At 55.8% G+C, this 11438-nt stretch overlaps 1 protein-coding gene across 1 annotated transcript; it reads left to right on the forward strand.

Annotated features, from left to right (window-relative positions):
• The first annotated feature begins 6 nt into the window (after nt 1-6).
• CTSD (cathepsin D) lies at nt 7-11132 on the forward strand. Its single transcript, XM_008937176.1, has 8 exons — nt 7-152; nt 1894-2017; nt 3739-3857; nt 7387-7586; nt 8517-8639; nt 9402-9546; nt 10390-10488; nt 10883-11132. The coding sequence occupies exons 1-8, from the start codon at nt 21-23 to the stop codon at nt 11042-11044; spliced, it is 1104 nt and encodes a 367-aa protein (XP_008935424.1). The 5' UTR covers nt 7-20; the 3' UTR covers nt 11045-11132.
• Nucleotides 11133-11438: the final 306 nt, after the last annotated feature.

The following is an 11438-nucleotide window of genomic DNA, read 5'->3' on the forward strand; positions in this document are numbered from 1 at the left end:
CCCTGACCAAATTCCCCTCCATGCGGCGGGTCCTGAACGAGGTGGGCTCTGAGATCCCCGACATGAACGCCCTCACCCAGGTCCTCAAATTCAAGCTGGGCTTTGCTGATGTGGCTGAGCCCACTCCAGAGATCCTGAAGAACTACATGGATGTGAGTACACCCTCCCCCCCACGAGCAGCTCGGGCTGGGCAGTGTCATTTTTGGGGGTTCCCCCCCCACCCACAGCTTGGGGAGGTGAAGGAGGGAGAGATGTTGATCCTGGAGGAGAGATTCGTGCACCCTCACGGCGTGGTGGGTGGCTGCTGAGAGTTCTTTCATATCATTGCTAAGCTAAGGATACTTCTGCTCATAATTATGCTAATAAACAACCCATTGCCACCCCAGCAGGAGCTTTAGAACTTCTGTGACCTAGTTTCTTTCCCCTTTTTTCACTGGTTAAGGCTCTTAAGTAGGGGCATGGTTGCTCGTGGTCCTTCCTAGCACCTCCTGGCCTGTTTGGGCTCCACTTTCTGCAAGACAAGGGTGTAAGGATCACACTGCACTCCTTGGGGCATAAAAAAGCAAGGGAAGAGGGCTCAGGCTGGGGATGCAGGACCCTTCATCTTCCTCACAGCCTTGAGTGTTGACAGCAGTTGTACCACGACGTTGTCTCTTGTGACCACAACTGGGGCCACCACCCGAGGAAGGGCTCTGCTCCCTTGTCACAGGGGGACCAGCCTGGCCTGCAGTGAGAGATAAGGGACCTCTGGAGCCTTCCCATCCTGCCCAAAAACCTCTCTTGCTGTTGGGATAAAAGGCAAAGCCTCCCTTAGACCACCCTGCAGGGTCCCCACCAGCTCCTAGGACCCCTCAGGGCTCTGTGTGATGTGGAGGGGCTCCAGGAGCAGGGATTAATTTTCAGCCCCAGCAATAATTAGAGAATCACTGGAAGCAAGGGCTGCCTCCCCATTATGGCTAATTGCAATGGATTATTAATTACTCAGCCAGCAACCCTTGCAAACTGAGCACACAGGAGTGAGCAGGTTTGATAATCCTATTTCCTCCCTCCCCCACCTCCTTGAACTAAGTACACAGGGGGGGGTTGGAAAGGCCACAGGCTGACCTGCCTTGCTGGCAGCCTTCTCTCCAGGCCCTGCTGCAGCTCCTTGCCAAACACAACAACTCTTTGCCCCTTTGGGTGGGCTGAGGGGAAAAATTGGGTCCACCCAGGACCTGCCAAGCAGTGCCCACTCATTCTCTCCCCTCTAGGTCCAGCATTGCCCTGGGAACATCTCAGCTCCTCACCTTCTAGCCCCAGCAGAGATGCCCTCACAGGGCAGAGGGGTATCCATCAGATACCTACACTGCAGGAACTTCTCCCAAACTCTTTTTTCCCCACCCCAGGGGCTCCCCAGCACATCCCCAAAGCCCCAGCAGCTTTACCTCCACCCACGATGGGCCGAGCTGCTGCTCCCTGCAACCCACAGCTCCTCTGCAAACCTGCCAGCCCAGCAGCTTCCCAGCCAGTTTCAGCTTTTCAATAATGCAGGTGTTTTGCTTGGCTTTGCTACAGGGAAGAGAGGGGGGGGGGAAAAAATAAGGTGGGAATGGCATGTTGGCCTGCAGACCTCTCCCCTTCCCTTCTGCCCCAGGAGTCCTCCCCCGCAAGCACCCGTCACGCTCCATCCTCCCCAATTCCTCCTTTGCACACCCACTGTGGGTGTGAACACCAAGGGGAGCCTCCCTTCCAGAGCAGGAAGGCTGGGAGCCCATTGCTGCCAAAAAACAAGGGGATGGAAGTGGCTAGATAAGAAGCTGCTCCCTTTTTCAACTCTTCAGAGACTCTTTTTTGGGGGGTCTTTATCCCTCTCAGCTTTTCACCCTCTGCTCATGGCTCTTTTCTCCTTTGCAGGCCCAGTATTATGGTGAGATTGGCATTGGGACCCCTCCCCAGAAGTTCACTGTGGTCTTTGACACGGGCTCCTCCAACCTCTGGGTGCCTTCTGTGCACTGTCACCTCCTGGACATCGCCTGCTGTAAGTGTCAGAGGTGCCAGCCCTGGCCCAGCAGCTCTGCCCTGCCTGCCAAATACCAATCCTGGCATGGCAAGAGGGGAAACTGAGGCATGGAGCAGGGAAGGGCTTGCCAGAGGCTGCTGGAAGGGTCAGAGCTGGAAATAGGATCCCAACCTCCTGTATCCATCCTTCATTACTCTGAGTTGGTTTTTTTTTTTCCCCCTCTTCTCACCCACACAAAAGCCTCAAACCTTCCCCAGCAGCTTGGGCCCTGCAGCTGGGGAGCAGCATCACAAGTTGGGATGTTTCTCCCCCAATTATAGACCTGACACTGCTGCTGCCCTGTTGTGCAAGGCTGCTGGGGAGTTAGAAAAAAAGCCTCTTGCCAGATCTGATACAAACTGTCCTAGTTTCTGTTTTATTGCTGTGTGGAGCATGTGTGTGCACGTTGATGGATTTATCATTAACAAGAGCCAGGTAGGCATGATGAGAATGTCATGGAGACTACAAAGGGGTTTTTTTTGGCTTTCTGCTGTGAACTTCCACAGCTGAAGGGGTCAAACCTGCCTGTGGCCAAATGCCAGCTCCAAGTCACTGCCTGTGCCCCTTCAGCAGAGGGGGGGAAAGCTGTGGAGTCAAATACAAGCAGGAAAGGTGGCCCCACAGTGCTTGGTAGGGCTAGGGAGGAAATCTGGACTCTTGTAGTGCCCAGAGAGGTGACAGACTTCATGTGTGAAATGAGTTTTGGGATGCTGGCAGGGTGGGGAGGCCCAAACCTGGTGTCTCTTGGTGGTTCCTGGTGTGCAGCAAGGAGCTGGTTTCTCCAGGCAGAGGCACACGGGAGGTGCTGGGACCTAAGGGTTTGTCTTGATGAGTATGCAAGGAGCCAGCTCTGCCAGATTGGGATCCAGACAGCCCAGTGGGGGAGGTCCCTGTGCAGCCTCTTGGTTTTGCCAGGGTTTAGCCAGTTTTTTTTCCTAGCTGGGCTAGCAGCTGTGGGGGCTGAGCTGGCCACTGCTCTGCTGCCCAGCTCGTGACTCGGGAGGAATCTGCAGAGGAGGAATCTGCCTGCCCATAAAACCAGGGATAGCTGAGAGCTCACAACCCTCCCGAGGAGGAAAAGCAGCTCAGACTGGGGCAAAGCCCTTTCTCTGCTAGAAAACAACAATCCCATCCCAAAATTTCCATAGTTTTTAGTAAAAGAAACAGATAAATCCCTGAAGTGAAAGGATTCGTGCCCAGAGCTGTGTATTTGAAGCCACCCTGCTTCTTGGTGGCCCAAGAGGGGACATTTTGCTCTGCTGTCTGACACACCAGCTCAGACTGGGGCAAAGCCCTTTCTCTGCTAGAAAACAATGATCCTATCCCAAAATTTCCATAGTTTTAGTAAAAGAAACAGATCAAGGCCTCAAGTGAAAGGATTTGTGCCCAGAGCTGTGTATCCAAAGCCACCCTGCTTCTTGGTACTTTTCGGTTTCCTGTCTCCCCCCCCAGCCACGTTGCCTCTAGGCTTTTAATACCCAGTGGCCAAATCCAATTTGGGAGCCAAATTGGATCTGTCCCCCCCTTAATTCCCCAGCTTTTGGGGGTGTTTTGTTCAGCAGCCCGGGGAGGGCAGACGGTTCGAAGCCACCTTCACGTGGTTGGGTGGGCAGAGAGATGGGTGGGGGGAGGTGGAAGCTTTGGGTGGGGTGAAGCACTGATGTTTTATATCCCCTTTGTCCCCCCCTCTTTGGTTGCAGTGCTGCACCACAAGTATGATGGCTCCAAATCCAGCACCTACGTGGAGAACGGCACCGAGTTCGCCATCCACTACGGGACAGGGAGCCTCTCAGGGTACCTCAGCCAGGACACTGTCACGGTGAGCCACGGCCAGGGGGCAGCACACACTTCACATCCTGGGGTCTGGTTTGAGCCCCTCTGCTCCCAGGAGGAGCTTCAAGGGGTGGGGTGTGGGGAGAGAAGGGCAGCAATGCTTGGGAAGGGTCTAGAGGCCGAGCGTGGGAGCTGGAGGTGCTGAGCCTGGAGCAAAGGAGGCTCAGGGGAGACCTTTTGGGACAACTCCTTGACTGGAGGCTGGGGTCAGGCGGGGGTCTGGCTCTGCTCCCAAGGAACAAGAGATAGGACAAGAGGAAACAGCCTCAAGTTGCCCCTTGGAGCTGAGGAACTGCCCAGGGCTGTGCCAGGCTGCCCAGGGCAGTGGTGGAGTCCCCACCCCTGGAGGGGTTTCCAAGCTGTGGAGATGTGGTGCTGAGGGCCATGGTTTGGTGGTGACCTAGTCCTGGTTGCACACTTGGCCTTGATGATCTTGAAGGTCTCTTCCAACCCAAATGATGCTGTGATTCTAGAACTGCCCCAGCAGAGAGCTCAAAGCTGTTGGATTTCAACAGGCCTCCCTTTTGGAGTGTCCTCCTCATGTTTCTAGGTGCTTCTCTCTCCAAAAAAAAAAGCTGTGTAACCCCTCCAGGGGGTTCCCAGCAGCTTTCAAGGCCCATTTAGAGGCAGTTGGGATGCTGGTGGTTGCTCCCCATCATTTCCTTTCCAGCAAGCAAAGGCTGAGAGCTCTCTGCTGCCAAGGTTGAGCACACCCCAGGTAGAGCTACTGGAGGGAGAAGAGCTTTGCCAGCTCCCAAACTTCAGTGGCCCACGTGCTCCTGGATTATTTGGTCTGGTGGCAGGGCTAAGAGAATGTTTGTTTTTCAAGGGGGGGGTTAGACAAAGCAAAAGTCTGGAATAAGCTCATAAATCTAGGGATTTATTTTAGGGAAGTATTGGCTCACCAATTTCACTGGGATCAAAAGGAAAATAACCACGAGGAGCCCAAGCTGGGAACGGAATAAGCTCATAAATCTAGGGATTTATTTTAGGGAAGTATTGGCTCACCAATTTCACTGGGATCAAAAGGAAAATACCCACGAGGAGCCCAAGCTGGGAACTTCCAGGCCAGCCTGGCAGCAGCAGCTCTTGCCTCTGTGCTGTATTTGGAGGTGCCAGCAGCTCAGGCTGGGTGCAGGACCCTTTTTGGGTGCAGTTTGCAAAATATGGATGGAGCAGGAGGAGAGATCTGGCAAAAAATTGAAGCAAACCCCCAACTGGCCTGTCCTGTGACAACAGGGGCTGGTTTGGGCACTTTCCTGCTTAATTCAGGAGCTGAAGTGAGTCAGAAGGAAAATTGCAGCTTTTTCTTGGTGGTTTTTTTGTTGGTTTATTATTTTTGGGTGGTAATTATCCCCCTAATGCCTGCTTGCTGATGAGCTCTCCACTTCCCAGAGGCTCAGAGGAAGGATTTTGTGCCTGAGCTTGTTTGGGAAGCAGGGATGGCTCTTGGCAGCCAGCACAGCCTCTAGCCTTTGGTTTCTGCTTGGGCAGAAGCAGGAGGAACCTCTTGCCTGGAGCCCAAGGGGTGTCTGCTTGCTGCAGGGAGGAGCTGGAGCTTCTCAGAGGGTCAAGGACCTCAGGTTGTGCTTCCTCTGGTGGACAGGGTGCTGGAGGAAAACTCCCAGTTGGGTGGAGTGTGGCCATAAAGATGGTTGGAAGCAGCCAGAGCAGCTGGTGGTCCCACTGACATCTGAGCAAAAGGGTGCTGCTTGATTGCCTGGTGATCTAGAGCCCCTCAGCCAGCCCTTGGGGATTTTTGGGGAGGGGGATGAGCTCCTGGTGAACATCTCTCCTCCCTGTGAAGCCCTGGAGCACCAACCCTGCTGCTCCCTCTGAAGAGCAGCAGGTTCAGCCACCCTTCTGCTGCTTGGACACCTCTTCCCTGGATCCCAACCCAACCTTGGGATGTCCTCCAAGGCCAGCAGAGGGAACAGCACTGGCCATGGGGCTGGGGAGGGGTCTCCTGGGGGGGTCTCCTGGGGCTGCAGTGCAGCCACACCACGTGGGAGATGTCCTGGAGCCCCTCACCTCTCTCCTGCCTTCACCATCTGCCACTTGCCCTCTTGGCTGAGGCCACTAGCAAGGAGATTAGGGCAAACTGAGGGGTGCTGGGGGGTGGCCACCCCCCAACCATGCTCATTCCAGGGCATGGAGACAAAAGCTCTGTCCCCACTGCTCCTGGATTCCAGCCCTGCTCAGACCCCCCCCTGCCCCAGGGGCCCATTTCTGCCCCTCTCTCAGGCTGTGAACCACCAGGTCAACATCTCACCAACCTTGACCCTGTTCTATCCCTCTGGGACACCTTCCTGGTGGGTGTTTTTTGGAGGAGGAGCCCTGAAGAACTCCCTGAGGTGGCTCCTGGGAGCCCTTGGCCCACGAGAGGGGGGGCTGGCTGGGAGCGGATGCGTCGCCCTGAGCCGTTGGCCCCCACATCCTGCCCTGTGGCTTGCAGCTTGATGTTGCAAGCCTCCATCAACCCTTTTCTAGCCCCAGCCTCTGAAACCATTAAGCCAGAGCTGCCCCTCCCAGCTTTTTTCCCCTGTGGAACCCCGGGGGGGATGTTATTAATTGATAGAGATCGTTATCTCTGCCATCAGGTAGCAGAGGCCAGCTCTGCTCTCCAGCCTGCTTCACTCCAGGGCTCCTAGCCTGAAATTGTCCTAGCACAGATGCCTTTGGAAGCTCAGAAACCACCAGAGCTGAGCTTCAGGAGCCAGCAGAGACACATCCTGCTCCCTGTGAGCAGATTCATCCTGTTTTCTGCCCTCTCCTCCCTGCTGGGGATCTGCCCTTGTGGCGTTCCAGCAGGGAAGGCTGGTTCCTCTTGTGGCTGGCCAGAGGTGACCTTTATTTTCTCTGTCCTCCACTTGCTATTTTCATGCTTCTGGCTCAACCTCTCTCTCCTGGCTGGGTCTTCACCCCCTCCCACCAGAGGTCTCTGCAGGCTGGTGGCTCTTCTGGGAGCTGCAGAGAGATCCCGGGGGTGTTTTTGACGTAGGGGAGATCACAGGGGTCGTTGGCAGAGGGGAGAGAGGGCTTTGTGCTCCCCACCAGGGATGCAGGCAGGATGGCCAGATGGCTTAGAAGGTGCCTGGGGTGGGGAAGAGGATTAAAAGTGCAGCAGGAGAGATTTTCAGGCTGGGAGGAGAGGCTGCAGTAGGTGAAAGGGGAAGAGATGGAGACGAGGGAGGGAAAGGGGGGGCAAAGTGAAAGAGGAGGAGCTGTGAACCAGCTTGGCCAGAGCTGAAAGAGCTGAGGGAGGTGGGCAGAGAGCAAAGAGGGGGGGAGAGGGGGGTCTAATGCCCTTTGGGGGTGCCCCTGTGTGGCCAGACTGAGCTGTGCCCCCCCCTTCCCACAATGAGACTGGCACCGGGGTGTGTGGTTCCTGGGAGAAGGGAGCCGGGGGCCGTGCTGCAGCCTCTGCTCCCTGAGATCCCCTTTCCACCACACCTCCCCTGAGTCCATTTTCTTTCCCATCTGCTTTTCCCCTTCCTTCCCCCTCTCCCCTTTAGCTCGGCGACTTGAAAATCAAGAACCAGATTTTTGGGGAGGCTGTGAAGCAACCGGGCATCACCTTCATCGCCGCCAAGTTCGACGGCATCCTGGGCATGGCCTTCCCCAAAATCTCCGTGGACAAGGTCACCCCTTTCTTTGATAACATCATGGAGCAGAAGCTGATTGATAAAAACATCTTCTCCTTCTACCTGAACAGGTAGAGTTGGGTTTGGTGCCATGGGTTTTGTTTTGGTCTCTCAGGAACATCTCGTGCCCGTTTTATGCCACTGGGGAGGTCGCAGCCAACGTCTCCCTGCTGAAGGATTTTTGACCCAAATCTTTTGTTTCTTGCTTTGAAATAATGAGGAAGGGAAGTAGAAAAGGAACCATTTTACTGATTAAAAAGCTGGGTAGATCGGGCACTGGATTTCTTAACTGCTGAAAGGACAGAGGATGTTCCCAGAGGAAACAGAAGTACAAACAAACAGGGTTGTGCCCGTGAGGTTGCCTGTGTTAGGAGGGGAAACACACAACCCACTCTGGTGCCAAAATCCACAAGCATCTCCCAGGCAAGTGAGCCCCCACACCCACCACCACTCCTGACAGGGCTTGGTGCCCCCTCAGACCCCAGGAAATCCTCCCTGTGGCTCCCAGCACCTTCCCCCCCTAATGCTGCTCCCCCTGGGACACCCCATCAGCTTCCTCAGAGCTCCCTCAGCCTGAAAAGCAGCACGTTGGAAGCAGGGGGGGGCACCAGCCCTCCCCCATCACCAAATTTCTTCCCATCTCAGTCCCCTTGAGGGCTGGGCAGGTGCCTGCTGCTGCAGCAGCCCTGCCCTGCCTGTGACAAGCTGATTTTTGGGGGGGTAGGGATCAGTGCTGAGCTCCCCTTTGCCCTCCTGCTTCTCTACAGCCAGTTTCTCCAGGTATCTGGGTGAAAAGCTGCAGGATGCTGCCAGAAATCTTCCCACTTCCCCCCTCCCAGCCTCTCTTACAATAATTCTAGTGCAGCAGGAGTGCTCTGCCTCCAGTAACCCCAGATTTCAACCCCCCCAGCACCTCAGCAAGTCCTTTAGGGGCACATGGAAGGGATCAGCCTCATCCTACTGATGATTTTTGGGGGGGGGGGGGTTGTGCTTCTTTTCAGAGACCCCACGGCTCAGCCTGGTGGTGAGTTGCTCCTGGGAGGGACAGACCCCAAATATTACAGTGGTGACTTCAGCTGGGTCAATGTCACACGCAAAGCTTACTGGCAGGTCCACATGGATGCGTAAGTTCCCCTCCCCCTTCCACCCTCCTACACCTCTGGGCACCCAACTCCCACCTGGGGCCGGGCTGAGACCCTCCCCAAATCATCTTCAGGGTCTCTTCTTCCCAACTTGGGTGCTGCAGGTGCCTCTTGAAGCAAGGGGGGAAACGCTGCTGCTGCCTCCTCCTCCTCCTCCTTCTCCTTCTCCTTCTCCTCCTCCTCCTCCTTCTCGATGAGGCCCCGAGGGTTAAAACCCAGCTCTGCCCCGCTCAGGAGGAGCAGGATGAGGCCCCAGGAAGCCAGCCCTTGCTTGAAGGGCACTGGCAATCAGCTCTGCTTGTCGGGAGGCAGAGGGAGGAGGAAGAGGGGCTGGGCTTTGAGCCTCGCCGTCTATTCTCAGCTCTCCCACGTGATGGGGACTTCAAAGCGGCCTGCAGAGCAGAGCCTGTCCTTGCCCGGGAGATCCCGCCCCTCCCCTGCTCGGGGCTCGGCTTCTCATCTTCCCTGAGCCCCTCCCTCGCTCGGCAGCACCCCTTTAACCCTTTCCTTCCCTCTGGAGCAGGCTGAAAAGCAGCAGCACCACGAGGCTCCCATTTACCTGGGGGTCTGTGCTGTCGCTCAGCCCTCCAGCAGTACTTCAGAGCAGCATTTCTCATCCTTTTTGGGGCTCTGGCAGCCTTCCCCTGCCCTACCCAAGCTCAGCCACCTTCCTGCTGCTTCCTCCAGCCTTTTCTGGGAGGGTTTCTGAGGTTTCAATCCCCTTTCTGGGCCTCTCTTCCCCAGCGTGGACGTGGCCAACGGGCTGACCCTGTGCAAAGGAGGCTGTGAGGCCATCGTGGACACAGGCACCTCCCTCATCACAGGCCCCAGCAAGGAGGTGAAGGAGCTGCAGACAGCCATTGGTGCCAAACCCCTCATCAAAGGCCAGGTGAGGTCAGGTTGGGGTGGGGGGGACTCCATCCCACCTCCACCCACACCCTGCTGTGCACCCAGAGCCTTCTGGAGACACCCCCCTGGGTTCTGTTCCCAGCCTGGAGAACCCCCTGGCACAGCAGGGACCCCTCCATCTTTTGACACCCCCTCCCCAGGCAGTGTTTGCCCCCCTGCTCATCCTCTCCATGGAGGGCCAGGTCTTGTTGGACTTTGAGGAGGTTTGGGGTCACTTTTGGGAGGTGAAGGAGGAGGGGGGTGAGTTGTAGCTGAGGCCAAGGGTCCAAGTTTAGCTGAGTCCAAAGACATTTTGCTATAAATACATTTCCTGGAGGTGACAACCCTTTCCTGCCAAGATTTTAACCCTTGTAGCTGCTCTCACAAGGTCACCTCTCCTCCCTGAAACCCTGGAGGAAGAGATTCTCTTTCTAAAGACCCTCTAGGAAGGATGCTGTGCTCTGAAACCTCCCAAATCACAGAGCCACGAGCCACTTGGGTGGTTTCTCTGCAGCACTGGTGGCCTCCCCCTGCAGCAACAACTGCCAGAGGTCATGAAACTGCTTTTCTCAGTGCTGTGGGCTCCCTGCCCATGGCTCTGGGCTCTGCTGAGCCCCATTTCCCCCTCCTGGAGAGGAGGAAAAACCCCCCCAGCAGAGCCAAAAGCTGCACCCAGCACCCTTTAAACCCTTAAAACCCTCCAGCCCCTCAGCTCCCAGCCCACTTACCCAGCTCAGACCTCTTCAGCCCCCTGAGATGAGCTGGTTTTGGGGAGGACCACAACAAAACCATGATTTTTTGGGGGGGGAGCTGCCATCTAAAGCCTGTTCTGTTGCTGTTTCAGTATGTGATCCCCTGTGAGAAGGTGTCCTCCCTGCCTGTGGTCACCCTGACCCTTGGGGGGAAGCCCTACCAGCTCACTGGAGAGCAGTATGTCTTCAAGGTAGGTCTGAAGAGCTTGGGCCACCCCCCTGCTTCTCCTCCAGGGGCTGAATTCTGCCTCAGCCCTGACATCAGAATGGGAAAGCAGCAAAAGCAGAGCTGGATCATGGTGCTGGGACACCAGTGGTGGAGCAGAGGGCCCCCAGCCTGGTGTTTCAACCCTCAGAGGTGGTTTGCAAAGCCCATCCTCATGCAGAATTCCAACATCTGCTCTAATTCCAAGCTGCTGGGAGGTCCACAAGCTCACTTGGGGTGTCTTACAGCATCAGGGAGGGTTTGGAGCTGTGGCCCTGGGGTTGGGAGAGGCTCCAGCAGAGCTGGAAGGATGGGAAAGGATCTCTTTGAGTTGAAACTCTCTCTCTCTCTCTCTCTCTCTCTCTCTCTCTTCTCTCCAGGTTTCTGCCCAAGGAGAGACCATCTGCCTGAGTGGCTTTACAGGCCTGGATGTCCCACCCCCTGGAGGCCCACTCTGGATCCTGGGAGATGTTTTCATTGGGCCCTACTACACAGTCTTTGACAGGGATAACGACTCTGTTGGCTTTGCCAAATGTGCCTAAACCCCCCCCCTTGCCTCTGCCACACACACACAGGAGCTGTAGAGAGAGAGAGATTCCCAGGAATAGAAAACCCAGTGAGTGGAAAGGAGGAAAGAACCCCAAAAAAATGGGAGCTAGAGTTAAAATTCCATGGAAAATAATCCTTAGTGCCCCTCCCCCTGGCTGCTTTTCCCCTTCTGGTGAGTCAGTGGTGCTGGAAGGTCTCTAGTTGACCACTCCAGCTGGAGTTAGCCCCTTGCTTTCCTTGCTAGGTCTTCCAGGATTTGTTTTTAAGGATGTTTCTCAGAGCTGAATGAGGCCCCCTCTGATATCTCCCAGCCCTGGTGTCCTTTTGGGAGGGGGGAGGGGGGCAGCTGGCTGGTTTTTAGGGGGGGCTCCAGCCAGTGGGACTCTT

This window comes from Merops nubicus, unplaced genomic scaffold (genome assembly GCF_000691845.1).
Source record: "Merops nubicus isolate BGI_N331 unplaced genomic scaffold, ASM69184v1 scaffold30483, whole genome shotgun sequence".
Lineage (NCBI taxonomy): Eukaryota > Metazoa > Chordata > Aves > Coraciiformes > Meropidae > Merops > Merops nubicus.